At 37.6% G+C, this 27,419-nt stretch overlaps 1 protein-coding gene across 1 annotated transcript in view; it reads right to left on the bottom strand.

The window, feature by feature from the left end:
- Window positions 1-14,327: 14,327 nt before the first annotated feature.
- Window positions 14,328-27,419, bottom strand: part of LOC131050178 (small nuclear ribonucleoprotein SmD1a) — a 37,025-nt gene continuing 23,933 nt past the window's right edge. Inside the window, exons 3-4 of the mRNA XM_057984365.2 lie at window positions 14,849-15,040; window positions 14,328-14,760 (exon numbers count right to left, since the gene is read on the bottom strand). Of these exons, the coding sequence (XP_057840348.1) occupies window positions 14,699-14,760; window positions 14,849-15,040 (254 nt within the window). The 3' untranslated portion in view covers window positions 14,328-14,698. The remainder of the gene's footprint in view (window positions 14,761-14,848; window positions 15,041-27,419) is intronic.

Genomic DNA, 27,419 nt, shown 5'->3' on the forward strand with positions numbered 1-27,419 from the left:
ATGTGTGGATTCATACTTGAACATGTGGAGGATGCATTAGAGAGGCTTGATGTTTCAAAGGTGTTCATGGAGACTTTGTAAGTGTATTGTAATGTTTTATCATTGAATAATACATAGAGCATGGATGCATCCCTTTTTGAGGTTTTCATTAGAATATATCTTGTCTTATATTGTGGCTTCTTTATATTATCTTTGCATAATGGTTATTTTGTAAACTTGTATGCATGCTTTTCTCATGGGTTATGTAGGAAATGGATTAAAAGAACTAGATATTGATGCATTATTTCCTAAAAAATGGTATAAGAGCCCTTGTAGTTGGAATTTGAGGCATAACGCTAGGTGAATTAGATGCAAAGTTATAGTCATGGGTATGTAGGGACATTAAAAAATTTGGAACACAATTATAGTTTGTCTCATTACAGATTCGAGGGTTTTAGGTTTTCTATTATAATGGTTTGGTTGGAGATCTGGGATTTGAAAAACGTTGGGTTAAAAGGGTTTCTTGGATGGGCTTTCCTATGAGATTTTTGTAAGAGAAGTGTTGTAGATGACCTCTAAGACAAAATAGACCTCACCATTGGATTCAATACAATTGAGAAACAAAAAATTACATAAAATTTGACCTATTTCTGAAAATTTTGAAAAAAAATCAAAGTAAATTGCCCCTAGCCCTAGTTATACGACCCCAACCAAAAATGAAAATGTCATCATTAGAAAAAAAAAAAATTAGTTAAAAATACTTTTTAAGGCGACTTTAAAATTATTTTAATTGTAATCAAAAGAAAAAATTTAAAAAGAAAAATCAAAATTAAATAGGGTGGGGGATCCACATACGCCCCATACTTTGAGTACGCATCTTCTGCCTATGACTACACCCTGACGTGTGTCACAAGTATAACAAGTTGTGTTGACATTAGGTTGATTGGTGGTGCTTAGTTGGCAAGCCATGTGGCTACTAGTTTTGACGCCAATACTAGAAAAAGATTGTGAAGTTTTGCATAACAAGTAGGTACCCTAGTGACCCCCAAAATGCTTTGAATTGCCAATAATTTTTTTTGAGAAGTCTTTAATTTATTAAAAAATTGAACACTTTCGATTGGGGGTTGGGTTCGACACCAATCCCCCATAAACCTTATTTTTTAATCTTGAAAACTAAAAATTAAAGTGCATTTGATAAGCTATTGGGTTCGAGTCTACGCCAACAACATCAACATGACATCACATTAGCGCCAAACCATACATACGCTATGTAGCCCAACTTTATCCCTTGCAATCCTAAAGGAGCATATTTCTTTTGGGGGCATAACTTTTGCCCACTATGTTAGATTTTCAAATTTTTATAGGCATCAAAAACCTCTGCTCAACGGTACAGGTTAAGTTTCATGAATTTTATAGTTAGAATAGTTTTTAGGGCCTCGAAGCTAGATGTTTTTGGTTACACAGTTTTATTTATAATTTCGCATAAATAATAAATGTTTTTATTTTGAATAAACATTGGAATAGCGTGAGCAATGTATTATATTGTGGATGAGTATAGAGAGTTGGGTAGTTATTTGATCATTTGTATATGCCTAGTTTCAAGATGCATTTTTTGTTGAATCTGAACGAGTCGAGAGGTGAAACCTTGAGGAAAGACATGTTTTTATGTGATAGTCAAAATGATATAACTTATTTTTAGAATTGGTGTTTCCTAGTATAGGTTTACAAGTATTTTTAGAGTTGGACTTTGATAGTGATAGGTACACAAGTTGTCTTCAGTTTTCAAGACATAATTTGAGACTTGGAGTTGTGAATAAGTCATAGTTGAGTGCAAGTACAACACTGGTGATGACTATGGTGTCATAGTTATGCAAGTTCGCTTTTGTAAATTGACATGGCATGATTAGGTTTGTAGTGGTCTAGTGGTGATTTGGTGTAATGTTATGATGATGTTATTATATCCTAGATGCGTGATTGGTTCCTTGACCATGGTTACTCATTATGGACATGTTTGACAAATCTAATTTGTAGTTGTTTTGGTATTTGAGTCTTGGTGTCTACAGGATTATTCTCTTTGATATCTCAGTTTGCAAGTTACAAATGTAATGATAAGTTTGCATGTTTCACTGTTTGGATCTATGAGCTATTTGATTTGTAGGCATGTGCAGCCTATTGATCATAGTGGGATGACTCAAATTTGAACTTTCTATATCCACCATATTAATTCGATGTTGATGCAATCTTTGTTAGTTGATCTCATTTTTTGTCATTTATGCATTGGTATGTTTTCTTTGAGATTAGAGGATGGATTATTTGAGTACTTGGATAGTCGATTGTTGGGACTTTTAGCATGTGGTTTATTGTGATTTCATGATAGCTTGGTTACATTTCATTGGTTACACATTTCAGTGGGATCTTTTGATAGTGATGGTTTGGCAATGTAGGATTGGTTCCTAATGGTTTGTTGATGATTGCATCTTTTTGGCTTGAAGATCTTGGTTCCACTTGATGTTATTCACATTTAAGTTGTGTGTGTGTAGACCTAGATGATCTTCATTAAGGAGATGGTTATCATGATGCCATGTGTGACTTCATATCACGGTTCAGTGGGAGTTGTTGGCAATGATATGGTTTCACCATTTGATGGTGGATGGTTTTCTTTAATTTTTGCAAATATTTTGGAGGTTCTCTTAGATCCTATTTTTGTAGAAGGGTTCTTTCACATTTTCAAACTTGGTATTTGGAGATGGTTATCTTCATGTTGATTCAATATGTCATGGAGGACATTTAGTCTTTAATTGAGGTGTCATGACTTGTTGACTTTGACAGGTTTTCTTTGGTTTAGACGATGGTTTGTATTATGTCATGATGTACTCTTGATTTTAGATTAAAGTGTTGTCATGATGCATAAGTTATCTTAATACAATGATATCTTCTTCTAGAAGATGTTAGATCATTGTGTCATAATTATGTTCCCAATTTGTGATTGGAGCTTTTGACATTGATCTTGTTCATTCTCTTTGTTTTGTGTACTTTTATCATTTGCTTAATTACTTCATGATAATGACATGTTGCATTTTTAGTTTGGCATGGATTGATTAGTTACAAGTGCTTATGGATAGTTTGATAAATAGGTGAGGCTTGGAGTTCTCTTATGATTAGAGACATGTGTTGAGATGGAGACACTTGATGAGATTTCAACAAGAAATCCCAAGGAGCCTACACCTTGGTTGGACATGAGTTGAACATGGATCTATGAGGAGATTGTCATGAGGACTTGAATATCTTGGAGGACCATTCTCATTCCCCACTCATGGTCTACTCTGCAATTTGTTGTCTAGAAAGCTACTTGTTAATTCTTATTTTAGATGAGTTATGTTTCATGCTTTAACTTTCATAGATATCATGGGTCTTAAGCTAAGGATAGATGGTTAGTTATGGAGGATTCATTTTGAAAGATAGGCAGCAAGGATATCTCTGGGTTGATATTATGATGTCATTATGAGGATCTTAGGAGATGGCTATTGCGTTGATTTCATATTTTAGAAATGGATATTGGAGTTTGATCTTCTTGGTTAGAGAAGCTTACATACATGATTGGAATTATTACATCATACATATATTGTGTTTGATATAAGAGAATGAATGGGTTGGGAGTTGTTATGGTTTTTCTTTTGGGGTGTTGTGAAGAAGATCACACTCAACATAATTTGCATTTAAAGGTGTATGTAGAACATGTCACAAGCTTATGATTTCCAAGTCCTCTTTGATCTTGTTTTATCTTCCTGAATGTTTGGATTCACATAACATGGGATGATCATTATGCTCGTAGTCATGTGTTTTCAATTGTTTTTTGGTGATGACATGGAGGTTCCTTTATCTCTTTTCTTTGGTGAGAGTTGTATTAGCAGGTCATTGGTTTACATGTTTTACATATCATTGTGGATGTTCATTGATAGTACATAATGTTGTTTACACCTACTATGTGATTATAATGGTAAACTTTATATGCTTTGAAAAAAATTAGATTTGCATTACTCATGCAATGGGAGATCTTGGATGTGTATTTTATTCCTTAATGGTATGTGTAGCTATATGGGTTGTTACCTTGTCTATGTTTGAGATTACTTGTTGCCCCTTATGCAATGTATGTAACAAGTGGGAGAAAGTTAGGAGTTAGGTGTTATACACCTTGCATACTATTTATAATTTATAATTTATTATTATGTGAATCACCTAGGAAGAGCTAGAGGAATATGCATCATTAAGAGTTAACATTCTTGGCCCATTTATGTGTTGTAGGTAACATTGGAAAATATTTAATATGAGATATCACATGAAAAAAGCATTTCATTTAATATTTAAAAATTTATTTAATAAAGTACCCTAATTAAATGAAAGGTTAACGGTTTTGTAATCTCATGGTATTAGTCATGATTTTATGTAATATCACTTGGTGGCTATGTGCAAACTTGTTTCTATAAAAGCAAATACAAAGGTAGTTATATAACGTTGACTAGTTGGGATGTTGAATCCTATTTTGAGGATTGCATATGTGAGGCATGGTGTGGAGTGTGTGGATTCATACTTGAACACATGAAGGATGCATTGGAAAAGCTTGATGCTTTAGAGGATTTCATTGAGGCTCTATAAGTGTATTCTAATATTTTGTTGTTGAATAATACATAAACATGGATACTTTTGGAGGGTGGCTTTATCTTTTTTAGGGTTTTCCCAAGGTGTATCTTGTGTTATCTTGTAACTTGTCCATATGATCTTTACATAATGATTATCCTATAAGGTTGTATGTATGTTCTCTCATAGATTATGTAATAAATCAATTAAAAGAACTGAGTATTGATGCATTATTTCCTAACAATAAATACTTTTGTAATGATTTTAAGTTTCATTCTTGCAAATGAAATCACAAAATTCCTTTATTTTATTGTACACAATGATGTGTTTACGTCAAGTACTATGTCTAAGACTATGAATCAACTTTCTAATGCCTTTATCAAGTTAGAGGATTGTTAGGATTCAAATAATGCTTATTATGGACTATTTGGGAAGAAGGAAGAGCCCAATAGTAGTTAACTTATTGAATTCTCAAGTTGAAGCATGCAATAGTATTGTCCCTTTGTTTAATTGATATTTTTTAACCTGGGTGAAAGCAAGACTTGCAAAATTTAGTGGCTAATCTTATTAGTGGAAAATGTTTGTTGTATCACTCTGTTGATGTGTGTTTTAGGCACATAACATTACAGAATAAATTACCAAGATAATTTACCCTCTCTTGAACAAAATCACCTCAGATGCTAAGAATGAGATCAACTAAAATGATTCCAAGGTTTCTACATGTCAGGTCTTGACGAGTGGGTAAGTTGAGTGGTTGATGTGAATTGTTGTGTTTCACTTGGGGGCTTACGCAAATGTTTGGATTATCATGAATGATGTGGAATAGGTGTGCTGACAACTTAAGATTTATCAATATGGCTCTGGATTTACTTCTTACTAAAAAGGGGGGAAAAGGAATAGGGGTCAGGAGATCTATTCTAAGACTAGGAATGTAGGAAATGATGAATGGATCTAGTGGAATCAAACTAGGCAAGGTCTCACAATCAGGTATTGACACAAGCTCAGTGCAATCGTCTAAGGTATACTTAAAGATTTTCAAGCTATCACCATCCAAGTTGATGCTTGTCAAAGGACGAGTAATAGTTGAAGTTATGCTTACTCAAATTTCAGTTGACCACACAAGGCGCACTTACCAGCGGCAAGAGGCTAGTGGTATGGATTAAGGATTCTACACAAATGAATTCAACAAATCTTTCACTCAATCTAACATACATGAAAATAAATTCTAATCTAACTTGGAGGAATTGAGAACCATGAATGCAAAGACAACATTTGAAGAGCAAAATCACCAACAATTGAACAATGATTAGGATTCAAATAGTTGTAGCATATACCAACAATTCTACAAAAACTCTCGCTTACAAATGAGAGAGAAGGAAGCATATATAGAGTCTCTTACAAAATGGATAGCCAAGATTGATCTAAGATCAACGGTCAAGATCATGCCAACAAAACCCTAGAATTGCCCTAATTAGGGTTACATCAAAAATGGTGCCACCAACATATGGCCCAATGAAAAGATACCTAGTCATCAAATAGGGAATCTTCTACAAGATTCCTTCTTGCATCTCTCTCTCTCCTAGCATACTCCAAGAACCTAGCCAATACTGAATCTAACTCCTCCATGGAAATGCTAGGCAAGGTATCATGTTGCAAATCAATCACGTCCAGTGAATCCGAGCAAGCATTCAAAGTGTTCTCCCATTCTGGCATGAGCTTTTGTGAACTATGAACATGAATCAACAAAGAGACCAAGTCATCTATCTGACTCTTCTTCAAAGAGTCCAACTGGCAAAAATACATAAATTTCATCTTGTCTCTTAATTCGGCTAAGTGTAAACCACTAGCATCACTAACATCAACACCCAATAATTCCTCAATCGAGAGAAGGATCTTCATCTAAATGTCCTGAATTAATCCTTCCATTTCCATACAACTCGACTGGGTGCTCTCATAAGTTGATTTCCTCACGGCTAATGAACAATACCAGCCATGGAAATCGTATATGTCTCCATTGTACACAATGTTCTTGCTGACCAAGGTGGAATTAGGAATTTTCTTCAAAGCTAGGAGGCATGGAATAGTCATCTCTTGGATAGGTCGGAATTCTTCCCAAACTCCCTCCAAATACTAGATTCTGAATACAAGCCCTGTTGTCCTATCACATGCATTAACAAACTGAGTAAGGAAATCATCTCCCTGTTTTCTTATGCTCTCAATCCACTTTTCCACCTCCGAGTGTGTACCTCTCGCTACCTCACAATGTTAATGTATTCCATGGTCAATTACAATAGGGGAAATAAGGGTGGGATTTCCACGCCTTGTCCCTGCAATATACTCTCTGAGTAATGTTTTCTTCTCTGTACCTTTCTTTCTCTGCAACCCCTCTGCCTAACCTCGCATCGATTGCCTGGAGGTTTTCACCAATCTCCTGGAATTCCTGCTTTCTGGATGTACGACCAAGGGCCACTGAAGTGATCTAGAAATCCATAGGAGTAACAATGTTCATTGTCACGCCTGCAATAGGAACAGCAATCTGCATTCATGTCTCATCTCTAGCTATGTGCAACAAAATCTCCGCTCTCTTGGGTTCCTTCCCCTTAGCACTCCTAGCTAGGTATTCATCAATATCATCAATAGGCTTATCATGTGTTTAATTTTCTCCATACTTCTCATCAGCCATTCAGGAATAGCAGCCATCTCCATACCATCATCGAGACATATTTCTCGATCAAGTCCTTTCAATGCCGAAATAACATCATCATTATCATCAGGATTATTCTTGGTCTAATCATATACCTCATTTCTCAAACTAACTTCCAAAAGGACAATAGGGCATTTTGGTTGATCATTATTCTCATCAGGAGGTGCAGATGTCGCTATGGCATGGAACTCCTGAATATTCTTTGGTAGTATCATTGTGTTGGAACACTGTTGGGTCTCTTTATTCTGTTATGTTACTTCAATCACTTCGATTGATGAGACACTGGGAGGGGGTGAAGGAATAATAGGTGGAATGATAGTCTTTTGTTTCTTCTTCACCTCCCCAATCTTCTTCCCTCTGGCTTTGACTTCTCCTAGCATGTTCTTCCTTCTCTTGGGAGCTTGACTCTCCTCGTCTGCATGAATCCTGACATCACTGACAGTCCTCTGATCATCTTCGGAAGTAGACTCTTCTGGTTTCATCCTTTCATAAGTGAAGGGAACACCCATGTCAACTAACTTATTCATATGTATATCCACCCATAGGCGGGAGAAATTCAAGACCTCTCTCATCAATATATTCAAGTCAATCTCTTCTGACTCTGACCAATTTGGCAATAGGATTGCCTTCTTCATTTCACTCTTATACTATGGATGTGTATGATCTTTATCATCTAATACCTAATCAGGAATGAGGAAAATTTCACGCTTCGTCATGAAATCCACTGACATTCTGGACCACATTCTTCTCTTCACTGTTTGCTCGTCCATCAGGCTAGCCCAATAATCTTCTATGTCAATCTTGTGAGTGAAATTTTCTCCTCTAATCCTTCTGACCTTCTTGTCTGGATCGAATCTTTCTCTCTTCTTGTATGTAGCAAATCGATATGATGCAAGCTCCTCAATTGGAGTGCTGGCGGCTATGGCGGACTGGCAAACCTCTGACGTCTTCCCAACTGAAATAGGGAATGTCATGCCTATCATGTGCTTCTCTCTTTGGATAACATCGAACTCTAGAAGTTGTCTTACCACTTCCAACAATATCATTATGTCGGTTGGATACCTAGGAAGTCTGTAGGGTTCAGATTGAAACCCATGAATCTTGAGGTATGTGAAAGTGGGAAATTGTATATACCATGATCCATACTTTTCTATTAACTATGTTGCCTCCTTGGACAATCTTCTGTGGATTTCGCCTTGCAGCATCTGTGTGATGTACATAGTGAATGCATCATTCACTCTCTTATAGTCTTCAATTCTATGCATGCTCAGCTGGGGGTAGCATTCATGACTCTTGAACTATCCTTGCCCATTCCCGACTTCACCTTTGCATATTAATCATCTGTATGAAACAAAGCGTGCAAGCAGGTATACCAGGTAAGAAGTCATGGCGAATGACTTGGATCGCTCTACATTCCTCAGCTGAAAATCCAGATTGTCACTTATAATCTTGGACCAATTTATTAGTGTTCCCTTAAGACAATCTTGGATGAAGTCGAACATCCATCCATCAAATATTGCTCCCTGTGGCATCCCCGTCACTCTGTTGAGTAGGAATATCAAATCACTATATTTCTCCTTAAAATCTATGCACATGAGTGTCTTGGGAGCCTTGGAATGATGAGACCTATGCTCAATCATCCACTCTTTGTTAATTAAATTCTTGCATACACCCATCTTCTTCGTGTATCTTTCTGCATAATCCTCCTTGGTTACATCCTTCATGTATGTTCCGCGTGGAATTCTGAACACCTCTGCAATAGCATCCTCAACAAGGTAGGCGATGACAACGCCCTTAGGACTCTTGATCATTCTTGTGAGCGGATTGTAACATCGTGCACACTCCAGGATAAGCTCACTACACTGTATGGACTATGGAAATCCAACGGCATGGAAAATGCCACTCTTCATAATATTTGCATATGCTGGGGAAGGAAATTGATCTCCGACTCTGAACCTTCGACGCTACATCTGGTCGAAGTCTAGGAAATGCATGTTTGTATTAGTGATCTCCTTCCATCTGGATGAAATTCTGAGCTCTGGATAGAATCCAGTCTCCAACATCTTCAATAGTTCTTTCCTTTCCTTATATCCAGACTTTGACATTGCACCTGTACAAAGCTCAAAGTTAGACTTAAGAAAATAATATTCGTAATAAAATTCCCGACTTTCTAAAGATTTTAGCTTATTAGAGCATGGAGTCAGAAAAATAATCCATACACTTAATAAATTTTAGCAATTAAGTTCAAAATGTGACAACACTAAGGCATGGAAGCCTTCCATAAAATTCATGAATACCTCCTTATGCTTAGAAAATATGCAAGATAAAATGCAAAGGAGCATACCAGATTAATGATGACTAAGGAAAGGTGTGAAAGGTTATGTTTTCACACAATGAATGTCTGGAGACACCTTCCGCAATCAACAATGGAGGTCAACAATTCTGAAAACAACCTGAAAATCAGACTTTTAAAACATGTTGCAATCTTCAAAAATGTGCATAAACTCGATAAAAATCAGTTCTAATGATGAAAACAATCATATTCAGGAATGTAAGTATGGCTAGTAAAAATTTAATTCCTGAGGACAAGTCTGAAAATTACTTCAAACTTACCAGGACCTTGCAAAGTAGTTAAAAATCCCTGAAAATGATGAAAATGGCTAAAGAATCATCTCCAAGCAAAATCGCCAAAATGGTTAGGTGGTTGGAAATGAAAATTTATGAAGACAACCAACCGCCTAACAATGGAGTTTTCAGACCTCAGATTTGAAGCGAATCAATAGGCTGGAAATGATGGCAGCCACCAAGCATGAATGAAAATCACCAAAATGTGGCATCAAATCACTCCCAAAGCAAAATCAAAATTTTCCCAACTATGGCGCCAAAATGAAATTTTGAAAATGTTATCAATGGCAGCCTTGATCTACAGCAATGGAGGTCTAGACAGCAAGCAAATGATGGAGGAAAAAATCACCTAAGCCTCCAAACATAAAATCACCTATGCCTCCAAACATAAAATCGCCAAACTTAGCAAAATCGAAATTCTGAAACTGGTCTTTAATGGCAGCCAAGAGGAATAGATCAGCAAGCTGGAAAAAATGGAGGAAAATAAATCCTCAATCCCACACTTCACCAAAAACGCCTTGCTAAAATTCACCCAACTTGGAGAAAAATCGCTTTCATGGAGACACTTGGCAGATTTAATAATAAAATAATGCTAAGTCTCCTCTCTTATACTTGCTTTCACCTCTCACTTTCACCACACAAGCAATGTGGGATAAAACACTTGTATAAATACTTGCTTGGTGAAAACCTAACTTGCTTCTAGAAGGTTCAAATATTAAATGATTATTTCAAGTTATTAAATTTTGCTTTTAAATTTTAAATAATCATTAATAATCATTTAAAAGCAATTAAAAATGGGGCTTATTTATTAAAATATTGCAAATTAAATCCAAAATAAGCCTCCAGAGGAAAATCGACTTGGGCTAGGATTGAAAATTCTCTTTAAAAATCATTTTAAGTGTCAAAATTTGCCCCATAAGGGAAATTCGACCCTAGCTTGGATAAAAATCTATGCATAAATTCATCAAAATTGCACACAAAAACCTCCCAGGGGAAAATCGATATGAGCTTGGACAAAAATCCACTCTACTTGCAAAAAATCACCCCAAGGGGAAATTCGATGGCAGTCTGGATTGAAAAATCCACACTCCAAACTCACTTAACTTGGAAAAAACCTCCTTGGTGGAATTTCGACCTCGGTCTGGATGAAAATCCGGACTCAAAACTCTTCAAAATATTCCCAGTGGAAAATCAATCTTTGTCTGGATGAAAATCCAGACAAAAATCCGCACTTAGTTGTCACAAAAATCCTAGTGGAAAATCGACCTAGGCATGGAATCATCCTCAACGTTGTCTGCACTTCAGTCCACACTCTAGTCCACAATCCTGGTGGAAAATCAATGGCAGTCTAGATAAATCCTAACACTTAGCCAAATTTTAGCACTTCCAAGGGAAAATCGATCCAGGTATGGATAAACAGTGGGGGAAAATAGTAGGTAGTATGGATTTCAGGGGAAACCCATGTGTAGTATGGATTTTGAGTGGGGGAATGGGTTGGGTAGTCTGGAATGTGAGGGGAAAAGAACCTCTAGCATGGAGTTTGACCCTTTTACCCTTGGAATATGAATTTCCCTTAGGATTTTATCATTTTAACCACTCAAAATCACTTAGAAACTTTAAATTTAGATAGGACTTAGGCTAATTTTTCAAAAATATGAGTGAAACACTAGGAAAATATTGGAATAAACTGCGAAATTAACTTAAATAATACCTTAGGAGTGAGAAAACAACTCCAAAAGGTCTGTGAATACATTGGCACTTTAAAATCACTGATGAGCGTGTTTAAAAACACGTAAACGCTTAATAGGTCTACACTTAGACAAAACTTAGGATCATTAAAATATCAATGTTTGCAACGTGATCCTATAACTTCAAAAACCCTAGACGGCACTAGGCATGATCAAAACTCTGAGACTCGGGCACGGGAAACGCAAAATTGTCCACTAAGCAGCCAAAACCCTAACCTAACAACGCAGAAAGCCGGCAAAGAGGGGGTCCCCGTTAGCAATGGTGCGATGTTTGAAAAGGTCACAACACACTCATAACCATGAGTGACAATATGTTTGTCTAAGAGATATATGAACTAGACTATCATTTAGACCTTGAGTGCTAGTTACAGATAGATAAAACAATGTTTTTATTTAGACTATCATCACATTAGCCACTTACATCTTGCACCGCCAGCTTGTGTGGACTTTGCTAGAAGTCTGAATTTAGCAAAGGGTGTACAAGTTGGATGCAATTAATCTTCAGTTGTCATATATGTACGGTGAAAGTTATTAATGAGAAAACTATTGCCCGGTCTTATCCAAATTGTACCCTGTTTTCAACCCATCTTAAGCCTACTTTTCCATTAGCTTCTTTAAATATATGGTTACATTTAATCAAAAGGTATAATTTCTTGGCAAAAAATTATAGAATAAATCTATAGTTCTATGGAGAAACATTGTGGTCACAATAGCATTACACTACAAAAACCATGTGATTCTCACTAATCACACGCTGTTGTTTTCCAAGGTTTCCAAAGAGTGGTTTTGACATCTTTTTAAGTATCCCTTTCTATTTTTGACTCAATTTTACACTACAGAGAAAAATAAGAGTACAAGGAGATTGAAAATTTTATCTTAAGATTAAGGTATTATAACTTTTTAAGTCAACTTTGAATTAATAAATTTTGAGCAATAATATAACTTTTTATTATTTTATAATGAAATAACAAGTATTTATCATAAAGGATCAAGTTCCTTGCAAACAATGTTCAACACGAGACACATTACATCATGTTCTTCACAATATGTATTGAGACTAATAAACTTTATTTTGTTTTATAAATTGAATGATAATATTATTTAAGGAGAAAAAAAGCATTTGAAATCAATAATGTAATTTTATTGTGGACAAAAATTATTTTTCTATTAATTTACTTTGCCACTTTACAATAGAAAGTAACGATTATGATGTATATAATAGTGGTCATGTCATTCAAGCCACTAAAAGAATTGATATTTCATTTACTGAATTAAATGCAATGGACATATATTTTACCAAAAAGATATATGATATCTTGATTTTTGCATGACTATTCCTAACATGAACCAATAGAAAAAAAAAAGTAACCATTATGAATTATATGCATTGAACATATATTATGAAAGAAATTAAATAATAATAATAATAGTTCCCAATATAAACTAATTAAATCTAAATTATAAGATTGATGCTCAATTTTTAACCCAATATGCTTATTGACTAAATTAATAAAAGATATTAAATACATCAACGGCATAATATTCATGCCGTTGGCATACTATTTTAAAATTCAACCATCCATTTTTTTTTTCAAATTATTAGTCAAAGTATAATGTTATTTTTAATTCTAATTGTTTTTTAATAATTAGAATTTTTTTAATATATCATGTTTATTTATAATCTCTACACACCCGAGTTTATTTGATATAACAAAATCGGGGTTACAAGTGTTTTGCACGAGTATTTTTCCAGTTTTGACCCCGGTAAATGAAATTCCATTTACACTTCCTATGCCGTGTGATTAGAAATTTGATTTTGCCACATGCTGCCTATTTGACAACCCTAGATGATCTATCAAATTAAATTCCTGTAACAAATCTTGATTTCTGATTTATTTGGTTTAACAGTGGATCTATTTGACAACCCCAGATGATCTATCAAATTATATTCCTCTAACAAACCTTGATTTCTGATTTATTTGGTTTAACAGTGTGGACCTATTTGACAAACCCAATTGATCGGTTATATCATCTTTCGTTACGATTAGGCTCCAAATTCTTTGTGAAGATCTCTATAAATGTTTTCCGCTTTCTTACTACAGGAATATTGAGGATCGTTGCAAAAGGTTATTAATTTCGTCATATGGCATGATTCATCTAATGCAGCTAGCTTGGATAAAGTTTAAACCAGTGAATAACCAAAAGAATGCCCCTCAGACTAGCTACCATATCAATGAGATGCAAATCTAGTATAAAAATCTGCTGCATAAATTTGAAACCTCGCTCTTTGTTAGAATTACCGTGCAGAATGCATTGTTTATAATGAGACTACTATTGGGAAATTTGAATATAGGGAAATTTGATCGCATCCTTCGATGCAATTAATTTCGTAACACAGTTTCTAAATAATAGACTATCCATTTCGTTCTTGACCAGTTTCTAAATAATAGACTATCCATTTCATTCTTGACATGATTAAGAGGAAACTTCCACGAACATACCAAAAACATGTAACAATATTTTTAACCAGTAAAAATTGTTCCAACTGAGATGGCTAATGAATCATCCGAGTCTATATGAAGGTACAAAATAAAGCTCAGGAAAGTACTTTCACTGGGTACAAATATCCTCACAGCTGAGAAGAAAGCATACAAGGCCTACCATTTCTTAACAAACCAAGTCAACTCCACAAAATAACACCCTCATGTGCGAGTATTGTAACTTTTGAGACTTCATTTTAGCAAAAAATGGCAGCATAAAACATTGTCATCACAAGAAAATTGCCTCTCAAAAAAATAGTAACAGCATGCAAGAAACCTCAACTCATCATGGTGATCTAAGGACCAAGAAAGTAGCCCCAAGTAAAACCTCAATTCACAGAAATTTCCACACCCGAAGAAAATACTCAGACAGCAACGTAGAGTGCTACAGATTAGCTTCAAAAGTGTTTGCAATAATTTTGTACAACCAAGTACTACATTGAAACTCTCAAATATATATATACAATTTACCGCCCACGACCACGGCCACGGCCCCTTCCTCGTCCACGCCCACGACCAATAGGTTTGCCTGAAACCAATATAAAGGCTTTACTCAAATCTAAAATCATTAACCATTAAAAAATGTACTCAGTTCTTACTGAAAAAAAAAATTATACCAGCAGTTGTCTTCTTTGGCTTGATTCTTGGTGTATCTTCCACCAGCAGCGCTTCCAGGTTCAAGCTATCAGGCAAAATATAGTACCGAATATTATTGCCCCTGACACTGAGATGATCGAGTGTTACAGGAGCTTTCCCCTTGAGCGTCAGTTTCACTGTCTTCAGGTGTGTGTTCATGCTTATGTCAACCCCTGTTCATGACACAAATACAGCATAAGCTACTAAAGGGTGCAATTCTCAAGACTTCACAACGACTATCATTGATTCAAGTAAAAAAAAAAAAGAGAATATATCGAAACCTTATGTCTACGCCATAGCTTGACATCATATTCTGCAATCTAAACTATATTTAGTGTCTTGTCATTCAAGGATGCAAAACAATCCAAAAAATCAAATAATTTCTATGATCTGGAATTAGTAGGTTTCTAAACAAATCTTACAAAGATTGTCAGAAACATTAACTCAAAAATTAAAGGACTGCAATGAAATAGGCTACACACAATGTAGAGATTAAAAATACAGCTTCCAGGAAGATGTAATCAAAATAAATATCAGCTTTTCAGTAAATCTTTTACAAGCATTAGTGTTTCCCCACCTCCCTGCCAATAGAAAGTGATTTGAAGCATCGATTGAATGACTATTTGTATGACTGATACAAGAAAGTACCACTTAGAGACAAACACAAGGGAAAGCAGCACTGTCCAGGACGCATCTTTTCTGGCTCCAAAACAGCAGTACGGATTGACTAACACGGGTGTTAGTCGCGCGTTTTACACCGTCGATTTTGCAATAAACGGCTGCGATTGACTAACACGTCGCTATCGCACTGTACGAAAGGTCTGTTTTGAAGCCAGAATAGCTTCGGCACACTGTCCATGGCAGATTGAAGACATCATCTCTCAAAATCTAATGAAAGATGGGAAAAATGTCAGACTTTATAATACAATTTTCCACTACTACCCCAAATTCACCAACATAGGTATTCCACAGAAAGTTGGCAAGCTTTATGCAAATAGAAAGTACACATTGTCGTAATTTGCATACTTAATATTTCAATACCCATGGAGCACATAGCCTGTTGAGTAGGAATTATTTTGTAAGGCCCTCTATTAAATTAATGCAATTCTTTTCACCCCCTACCCCTTCCCCCCAAATTAAGAGTGTGAGGCCAGTAATCTTACATGAGGCCCTTTTTAGTTACCATGTTCTTTAAACCTCCTCTGTTGACTCTCCTTGTAAAATCGATGGCTATGGATCAGCCTTCACATTTTGGGTGGACCATAAATGTGCATTCAAGTATTTAACATTTTGGAAAGGGGGTACCCTCTGAAGAAATATAGGCTGCATTATACCATTTTTTCTGCACATTTTTGGTCCGAGTCTCCTTGCAGAGGTTAAGCACACTCTGCAGGCATCCAATAATCATACCTGAAGACGCACACATCCTGTTTGCCCTCCACTAGAGTCTCATTTTTGTGATTGAGTGTAATCTCTGGACGGCAAAAGTACACATCGGAGTCCCTTTGCCATATGAGATGTCACATGAGCTTGTGGTTCTGCAATTTTTGTAGGCTGTGTTCTTGTGTGTTCTGGTTTTCTTTATGGAGTTTCCCGATCTCTATATTTATACAACACCTCTTTTATTTCTTTGCATACACTTATTCTCAGCAGATGTTGATTAGGATTAGCACTAGGGTCGAGTAGATAGGAACCAGCCTTCTCTAGAGCTCACTCAGGTGTTGGACCTGGCCAAAGCTTACAATGCTGTTGCACCTGTGCCACCGCAGACACTCAACACTATGGCATAGGTTGTGAAACATATCATTTGAAGTGAGTTTGTAATATCCAATCAAGTTTAATTTTAATTTCCATACAATAATATATACACCAGAAACTAAACAGTTCCCAATTGGTATTTCTGACAATTAATCAAATTTGCCTAATTAAATATCTCTTTAAAAGATAGTAATCAGATTTGCTGATAAACAGCAAACGTTATTAGTTTGAAATTTGTATAATGTGAAGATCAGTCAACTTAACACAATAGTGACTTCCTTGCGAAACCACTCATGAGAAATTAAGAGATTTTGTCCTTCAATTTTGTTGAAGCGTGGACCAGCTAGGACTCAAACCTAGGACCTTCCATACACTGCTGGAGTGCTCTACCACTGAGCTACTGGCCCCTCTTGAACCAGTCCATCGTCAGTCTGGATGTCGCTTATATCCAAAACCAACACCCCCCCTTAAGCCACACCTCTCATGTGCTTGGGGATCCTAGCCTGGACCTGGCTTTGATACCATGTTGAAGCATGGACCAGCTAGGACTCGAACCTAGGACCTTCCATACGCTGCTGGAGTGCTCTACCACTGAGCTACTGGCCCCTCTTGGACCAGTCCATCGTCGGTCTGGGTGTGGCTTATTTCCAAGACCAACAAATTCCTGCCATGAGGGGTTTTGTCCTCCAGTTAAATGAACTGCAGTTTCATGCTCCAAATGAGTAATAATCAGATAATTAAAGATATATTCTTTGTATGCAATTCCTGCCATGAGTGCTTTCATCCTCAAGGAATATGAACTGCAGTTCCATGCTCCAAAGCAGTTATAATCAGATAATAAAAGATATATTATATGTATATCGGCACTAGTTTTTCAAGTACTATATGTATATCAGCACCACCACCCCGCCATCATATCCCCCCATCCCCAAACTTTAGCCCCTTGTCCCCCAGTCCCCGAAACCCATCTTCATGTCCGCCTGTCCCCAACTGCCATGGAACACTACAAATTTGTGCAAGCATATATGTAAAATGCACTCCCTTTTGTGCATGCCACCATGTAATATGCACCCAGGGTAGTGTTGATGTGTTTTTTGTACACGACCAAACACAGAATAAAATACCTGAAGGTACCTTATCCTCTCTTGAACAAAGTTTCCCGACTGCTGAAGATTTCGCCGAAGGATCAATCGAGGCAACTCCAAGGTTCTTGTATGTAGGTTCTCTACGTGTGGATAAGCTTCTTGTGGTATGATGTGATTTTTGTTGGAATCACAAGGGGACTTACATTTGACTGCCTGAACATCTGATTTGCTTTGGATATTGCTGGAACGTGAGATTTTACTGGTCCTAGATTTTGAAAAAGGAAAAAAAAGATAAGGGCGAGGGAAGGATCTAATTCTAACACTAAGAATGTAGGAGCAATGAATGACCTTTGATGAAATTCTAACTAAGCCTTGATTTGACATCCCCGGACCATCTCCACAAGGTTAGTGCGATCTTCTGAGGAAAGCTTTATGATGTTCAGATCACCGCTACAGGCATGGACACCATCAGGCTGATGCATATCAATGAAGAAGCGACAATTGAAGTTAAGCTTAAGCTGAATGATTCCAGTTGACTACACAAGGCAAGTCTGCAATCAACAAACTGCTAGTAGTATGGATATACAAATTTCACCATCGATCATACACATTTCTTCCACTCATCTAATAACATGAAATCAAATTTGAGAAGTATAGAGACCATGCAAATTGTTGAATCGACCCATAGAACTCACCATTTCTTCAATGAAGTTTACAAGTCCTTTACAACAACATCTTGGCAACAATCTTTGCCTTCTCTTTCTATTCTACTCTAACTATTTCCTATTCTCTGACTATTCACTATTATCTATTCTCTATTAACCAACAACTATTAACCCACTTTTATCAACTATTACCCTTTACAAATGAGGAGCCAAAGCTTATATAGAGAAACCCTTTACAAATAGACGACTTTGATTGATTTAGAATCAATGGCTAGGATTACAAGATAAAAACCCTAATTAGGGTTTGTTACAACAAACTTCCTTAGCCAATTAGAAAATTACATTCCAAAGGTGAGGACCAATAGGAAGCATGGGTAGGTGCCTCGAACTTTGTGTCGTCCTCAATGAGTCAGGTACATTGAATCTGGACACGCTGAGGTGGACCAATCCAACTGGAGGAATGATGACTGGGACGCCACCTTGTCTGACACTTGTAACTTGGTTGATGTTGAATTTGATGATGTTGAGAAGCTAACTTTGATTAACTCTTCTGAGACTATCTGCTTCTTCAACGGACCCTTGCACTGACCTTATTTGATTCTCCTCTATCTTTGACATGATGGATGGGTGGTGTACCTTTCCTTGAAATGCTGGCAACGCCTTTCATTGTCATCTTGTGGTTCCTTAGTGTGGCAAAGTGAAGGTTATGGAGGTAGCTGGCAATTCCTTGAACACCTTGAGTCTTCCCTTTTGCTTGTGGAACGTCCTTGACGATGATGGACTGGAAGTGGTCGTCCTTGATGATGCTGGACTGGAAGAGGTTGTCCTTGATCTGGCTTGGTTTTCTCCATCTGCAAAATAAACCAAAAGGCGATTAAGTACATATGACATGTTCATTTCAACAAAGCATTTTCCACCTTAAATCATCAACAAGAAGACTTCAAAATAAATTTCGCTCAAAATCCTTCCCAGGGACAAGCCCTATAAGAATTTCACCCTGGACCCTTTGGAAGGGTAAGGAGCGAATTTCTTGATCATGGACAAAACACTCACTTCTTTCACTCACAACCCCTTCTAAGACATGCTTGTGGCAATCTTTAAGCCCAATCTACCTTGATCACTCTCTTGGTCTAGCACAAATTTGGAAGAAAAAGGACATTTGGTGAATTTCGCCCTAGACCCTTTGGAAGGGTCAGGAGTGAAATCCATGATTTGCTTGTTTTCTTTCACCAAGGTCTATCTTTTTCACTTTCTATACTTGGACTCTCATCCTTGGATCCTTCTCCCATGTTTGCAACATTTTGTTTGACTTCAAAATGACCAGAAAGGAGAATTTCGCTCGAAATCATGGCCAGGGACAGGACCTATAATGGATTTCGCCCTGGACCCTTTGGAAGGGTCAGGAGCGAATTTCTTCCTCTAGCCCAAAATCATCATTTTTGGAAACAACAATCCATTCAAGGGCAATCTCAAGGGCTTCTATCATCTTTGTCTAGGCCTGGCTTGGCACAAATATGAAAGGAATAGGTGGATTTTAGGAATTTCGCTCTGGACCCTCTGGAAGGGTCAGGAGCGAAATTCATGATTTGAGCTTATTTTCTCATTCTCTCAACTCCAATCCACCTCCAAGACCAAGGATACATCGCCTCACTCCTATCTAGGCCATAAAAACTAAAAACTTAACTTGATTTGCAAGGAAAATAGGTGATCCTAGGAATTTCGCTTTGGACCCTTTGGAAGGGTCAGGAGCGAAATTCTTGATTTGGCTCAATTCCTTCATGTTCAAGGATCACTAGCAACTCAAAGTTTTGCTCAAGGACTTCTCCAATCTTACCCCATCCTGACCCACACTTGACTTAGCATAAAATTGAGAAAAAAGGGTGGTTTTGGGGAATTTCGCTCTAGACCCTCTGGAAGGATCAAGAGCGAAATTCAAGATTAGGACACAATTCCATCTCCTTCTTCCCTTGCTATGCCATGATTCTCACCTCTGAACTCCTTCCTCATGAAGACAACACTTGTTTGACCCCCAAGAAGGCCTGGAAGGAGAAATTCGCTCAAGACCATGGCCAAGGACAGGACCCATTTGGATTTCGCTCTAGACCCTTTGGAAGGGTCAGGAGCGAAATTCATGTCCTAGCTCAAAATTCACATTTTTGATGGTCAAAATCTCTCAAAGGCAATCGAAAGAACTTCTCTCACCTTGGTCTAGGCCTGACTTCACTCAAATTTTGGAGAAAAAGATGGTTTTTAGGGTTTTCGCTCTGGACCCTTTGGAAGGGTCAGGAGCGAAAATCTTGTTTTAGGCTTCTTCCTCCATCCTTTCAACTTGAATCAACTTCAAAAGGCAAGAAAACACTTCTTCACACTCATCCAAGCTATAAAAACCCAAAGTTTGACTTGTCTTGCAAGGAAAGTAGGTGATTGTAGAATTTTCGCTCTGGACCCTTTGGAAGGGTCAGGAGCGAAAATCTTGGTTTAGCTCAATTCCTTCAAATTCAATGATTTCTTAGCAACTTGAAGTCATTCCTAAGGACCTCTCCCATCACAATTCACCTTAGTCTGCACTAGGCTTGGCACAAAATTGGGAAAAAAGGTGGTTTTAGTGAAATTTCGCTCTGGACCCTTTGGAAGGGTCGGGAGCGAATTTCCATTTCTAGGACAAAATCTCCACCTTTCATTGCTTTCAAACATTCCTAAAGGCAAAACATGTCCATTCTTCCCTTCAACATGCCTTGGATATTAAAAATTTGATCAAACAAGGAAGAAAATGAGGTTTATTGAGATTTTCGCTCTGGACCCTTTGGAAGGGTCAGGAGCGAAAATCATGTCTTAGGCTTGATTGTTCATTTTTTCAACTCCAATCTTCCTTGGGAGGCAAACATATACCATTCTTCTTGCATCTCCACCAAGGTCCTGATCTTGTCTAAGGGGAAAATGAGTGTTTTCAAGAATTTCGTTTTGGACCCTTTGGAAGGGTCAGGAGCGAAATTCAATTTTCAGGCTAAAATCCTCCATTTCCTCCACCTCTAGTCATTCCCTTAGGCAAAAAACATGTCAAACACTTCCATACATGCCTTAGAAACTAGGAATTTGGTCTTGACAAGTAAGAAATTGAGGTTTGAGGGGATTTTCGCTCTGGACCCTTTGGAAGGGTCAAGAGCGAAATCCCTACTCTTGGCTAGTTTCTCACTTTCTTTCATCTCATTCTCCTCCAAACTTGATAAATTCAACTTCCTTCTATCGTAATCCAGACAATCCATCATCCAACTGGGTCTAGGCAAGGTCAAACTAGGTTTTTTAGGCCAAAGGAAGGCAAAATGGAAGATTTCGCTCTAGACCCTTTGGAAGGGTCAGGAGTGAAATTCTCCTTTTAGGTTGATTTTCATCATCCCAAGGTCTAAAACCTTCTCATCTATGCCTCAAAAGTCTACAATTTTGGTCATATCCTTGAGCAAAGTGGAGAAAAAGGTAGATTTCGCTCTGGACCCTTTGGAAGGGTGAGGAGCGAAATTCATGTCTTGGGTCATAATCTTCATCCTTTAATGCTTTCAAACACTTCTTAGGCAAGAACATATCAAAACCTTCACCACATGTCTAAGGAACAAGACTTTTAGTGCAAATAAGGTGAAGAATAGGTGTCTTCTTGGAATTTCGCTCTGGACCCTTTGGAAGGGTCAGGAGCGAAAATCATCCTTGGGCTCAAATCCTAACTTCAATTTCACATTTCTTCACTCCAAATAAGTGTTTTGCCTTCACAAATGCCTAGGAATGAGCTAGTTCATGACTTTGGGCAATGAAGGAAATGTCACTTATACTTTAAGTTATAATGCAAAATCTAGTTTTTGGAGGATTCTTCAGTTTTCCAAACAGTCAAATTTCAGGATCAGGAAGACATTCCAGACTTAGCCAAATTTCAGGGCATTTGAAAATCAGGATGACATTCCAGACTTCATCACTCACCAACTTGACCTAGCTCAAACCTTCAAGGATGATACTCACTCACCGAGCAAGACACAATTAGCAACAAGAGCAAAACCTGGCCCTAAGGAAGACTTTCAAAGAAACCCTAATTCTGGGGCCCCATGGACTCACCCTAGCTCAAACAGAGCCTGCCATCCTAGTGATCCCTCTGGCAACACTCAGAATGCAAAGGCTAACAGACAAACCCTAAAAACCTAGAAAGCAAACCCCAGAAAGCAAAAAAAACTAGGGGTCCCCATTTGCAATGGGCGATGTGTGAATACGTCACAACAGGTAGAAAGGGTAAAGGAGGTTTGATATAATACCAAGTCAGCCTTGGAAACAAAGAAATGATTTAATTACTAATAAGATGTTAAGAAAGCTGACCTAATTGGATGACTGGGGGTAGCATATATATATATATATATGGTCAATTGCAAGTAACCTCCATCTCAAGTGCAAATTGCAAGCAGATCAAGAGCTAATCCAGGTTATGAGGACTTAACAAGAGGAAGGCAAATCAAACATTATGGGGACCTTGCACATCAATACCAACATTCAACATCAAAGGAGGAAGCATCAAGATCATTAACATGATAGAGAGAGCGAGTCAATATCATCAAAACGAGAACAAGTTTTGAAGTATAACATGAAATAACTTTGTGCACTTGCATATACTGAATTATACCGACTTGAAAAGATTTATTTTAATCTTAACAACAACCCAGTTTTCAATAGTATTCACCCAACAAGAAATGAAATCATAAAACTCAGTAATAATTGCTCAGATCATTTATAAAACATTAAAACAATATAGAAGACAATCAGCAGTTTCAAAATAATTTCTCAGATAAATTTAGTCTCTTTCATTTACCAGTTCAGTCTCTTACAATAATGCACACCTATTCCTGCATAAGTATTTCAACTTACAGAGATGAACTGAATTCATAATCACCCAAACCTCCCCTCATACATGATATGATGAACTTGAGCAATATTGACTTTGATGCATACTCACTACCAGCTCTCACCCCACTAAGATCTAGAGTCACGTGTTTCACCTCAAGCTCTTTCCCTAGGTCTGCTCAACCCAAAGTCTCCCAGTCGCCTTCCTTGAAGCCTTGGACAGTGTGTAAGTCTCTCAAATTGGCACCCAAGCAGAACTAAAGGTGCATATGTTTAATGCAGAGACAAATATAAGCTCTTCAATCCCTTATACGAACAGTCACCTCCTCTTGCACTCTCTCCACTCCTTATCGCTGCTCCTGCAACCTCTATGAATCCCGTGATTTCCTCATCTGTGACTCCTCAATGATGCCCAGCTGCAATAACATTAATATGCAATTCCAAACTCAGCAAATTGAATGACAAGAATGGGATTAGCATCCCACCTTGCTTGAGGCCTGAGATGATCGTCCCAGTCCCTATCATGCCCACAAGCAATTTCAATAAACCCAACCGCCCTCCTTTCTCCGTTCCTCACTCTTATCTAGGTGCTTGTGTCTCCAGGGCGGTGCTGTGTTAAGAGGCCAGCTCCCAAAAACAAAAATAATAATTTACTACCTATTAAGCCACATTGGCCAAAACCGACCAAAATTTCCATTTTATTAAAATATCGCTAAGGCAAAAGTAATTAAAATGGGTGTTATAGAACACCACCTGCGCCCCAAGGCCTCTCTTAATTCGGGGTCATCACAGTCCTCCCATCCTCTAATTGCTTGACCTCAAGCAATTGCAGATTGGGACGCTTGAAAATTTCTATCCCCTCCCAAGTAGCATCTTCTGGGTGCAGTCCCTTCCATTTCACCAAATATTTTGAAATCACTTTATTCCTTAGTTTCTTCTCTCTCACATTCAGCACTGTTTCAGGTTCTAGTATCATTCTGCCCTCGTAATCAAGTGGTGGCAACTCTGTTGAAGGCACAATCTGCTGTCCAAGGGCCTTTTTAAGGCAAGAAACGTGAAATGTGTTGTGAATTCTGTTGTTGGGTGGTGATTCTAGCTCATACACAGGCTGTCCCACTTTTCTTACAACTTGGTAGGGACCATAGAAGTGTGGTTACACTTTTCTACTCCACTTCCCTTAATGGATGACTGTCTATAGGGCTGCAACTTTAAAAACACCATGTCACCCACCTCAAACGATCATTCCCTCCAATGCCGGTCAACATATAACTTTTGTTGATTCTAAGCACGCTGCAAGTTCTCCTTGAGGACCACAATAATATCCTTGTTTTGCTGAACCACATCTTTAGTGCTAGGAACTCTACTATCAGTATGAATCAGATACACAAAAGAAGTAGCATCATAGTCATAGAGTTCCTTGAAAGGAGACATGCCTATTGACATGTGATAAGTGGTGTTGTAAACAATACTCCCCCAAATGCAACCACTTAATCCATGCTGTTTGCTGACCTGTGACATAGTTCCTCAGATAACCCTTAATCCATTTGTTGACTATCTCAGTTTGTCCGTCTGTTTGTGGATGGTAGTTGGTGCTAAGTGTCATTTATGTCCTTGTCAATCGAAACAACTCCCGCCAAAATAAACTAAGGAACCTGCTATCCCAGTCACTTACAATCACTTTTGATAACCAATGAAGTCTGAAAACCTCCTCAAAAAAAAAAATCTACCACTTGAGGTGCCTTGAAATCTGATGGTATCGCATGAAAATTTGCGTACCTCATTAGTCCTGTTGATGTATAGCTTCGGTTGGACCCTCAGGGCCAGCTTTGCTTTCAAATGTGTGAAGGGCCGAATTGGCCTTACACATTTAATGTGTCCGATTTCTCATTTCCGTCCTTTGTAATGAAAAGACTTGTTAATAAATACACATCTAATAATCGATCACCTTGGAAGTCTTGACCCTTGGCATAAGACGTGTTAATGAAAAGTCATGTTGATTAAATCATAAGCTGACTTATGGATAAGTCGCATTGCTTGAATAAGACATGGTTGGGTATATATAGATGGGCTCGATCATTTCTTCTTGGCAATTTAGATCAACACACCTCATGGCAGATTGTATTCCTAAGTGCAGATTGACATCTCTCCATCAGCAGTTTGTGTTCTAATACAACAGATCGAAATATCTTCTTCTCTTACCAGCACATCGTATATATCTGTAGCAGGCTGTATTCTAACACCAGCAGTTCGGATTCTCCTTCTACACATCGTGGTTGATGTTTAACAGATTGTTAACTTAGTCAGCAAGTTGTGATCTTCATACAAGGCGAATGGAATCAATAATGTATTGATTGATTCTAGATTGAATCTGCTTATTGTATAGCTTCAAAGTGTGAAGCCTTGTAAAGACATTTGCTAATATATATTGCAAGAGATTAATTGCTGGGTTTTTTCACCTTCAAGAGGAAGGTTTTCCCAGGATATATTTTGTGCATTTGTGTTTGATTTACTGTCAGCCACGGTGAAAGAAGATCGTGATCAGATTCTCTACAACTTTTCAGCTTTCTCTCCTCTCTCCCTCCTTCGAGAAGTATCTACTAAGTCTCGAAAATGGTGAACAGCCTTAAAGTTGAAGATAGGCTTGAAGGCACATCTAACTTCACCTCATCGAAGTTTAAAATGCTCATTACACTTGAAGAAAATGATATTCTTCAATTTGTGGAGGAAAAGGATTTATCCATACCTGAAGATCATGAGGAGAAGCTTCAATTTAAGAAAAATGACATCAAAGGAAAGAAGATATTAATCGACTCCGTGAGGGATCACTTGGTGCCTCTCATCTCCAAGATGACAACTGTGAGAGATATGTTCAAGACCTTGGAAGATTTATATGAGATTAACAATGTAAGTAGGGCTCTTACCTTAAGGCAACAACTCCACCAAGTGAAGATGGCAAAGGGAGATTCAGTCATCACCTACTTCATGAAAATTTCAGAATTGAGAGATCAAGTAAGCACAATTGGAGATCAAGTGATTGATAAAGACCTTGTCATGCTAGCCTTGAATGGCCTTCCTCATTCAAGGGAACCATTTATCCAAAGCATAAGTGGAAGATCTAAATTACCTAAGTTTGATCGACTTCGTGCGGATTGTATTCAAAAAGAATCAAAATTGGCAGCTAGGGGAATTATCAAAAGCTCTCAAAATGAAGATACACATGTGCTTGCCACTCAATCTACCAAGAAACGTAAGAATTGGAAGAAGGGCAACTTCAAAAGGAATAGAGATCTGAAATCAGATTTTGCACCTGATTCTAGGAAGAAGAAAGATCTCTCTCGCATCCAGTGTTTTAGGTGTGACAAGTTTGGTCACTTTGCAAAGGATTGTTCGACAAGAGCAAATCATCAAGAAGCAAACATCAATGAAGTCTCATCTCAGAAGGAGGTTGAAGATAACTCAAATAGTTTTCTTTTCATATCAGCTTTATCGAGCAATGTTCCTACAAATAGTGATGGTTGATTGATAGTGGAGCCTCTAAACACATCATCGGCTATTGGATCACCTTTCTAATTTGGTGGAGCAGTCAAATCTTCAAGTTATTATTGGAGATGATGCACGCTATTTAGTAAAAGGATTTGGTGCTACATCTCTAAACCTTGAATCTCGAGTTTCTCTACACCTAAGTGATGTATTGGCCTAAGAACTCTAACATCAAGACCGCTCGTGTGATCGGAAATCAACATGAGAGTTTGTATAAACTCTCCACTCTTCCAGTTCAAGCATTCATGATTCTTCCAGTTCCATCAAACTTTGGCACAGAAGGCTTGGACATCTCCACTTTAGGGCTCTTCCATCACTGGAAAAGATGGTAAAAGGTATTCCTAAACTTAATCATATACATGATGGCACTTGTAAAGGTTGTGCTATGGGTAAAAATATTAAGAGTCCTTTTCATAGCAGTGAAAGTAGGTCTAAAGAAATACTAGATCTTGTACATTCAGATTTATGTGGACCAATGTCAATTCCATCCCCAAGTAGATGTTTGTATTATGTAACTTTCATAGATGACTACTCTAGGAAGACTTGGATTTATTTCTTAAGGTCTAAAGAGTCTGATGAAGTCCTAGGTAGGTTTAAGGAGTTTAATGCTCTAGTAGAAAATTTGTCTGCAAAGA

Source organism: Cryptomeria japonica, chromosome 1 (genome assembly GCF_030272615.1).
Source record: "Cryptomeria japonica chromosome 1, Sugi_1.0, whole genome shotgun sequence".
Taxonomy (NCBI): Eukaryota; Viridiplantae; Streptophyta; class Pinopsida; order Cupressales; family Cupressaceae; genus Cryptomeria; species Cryptomeria japonica.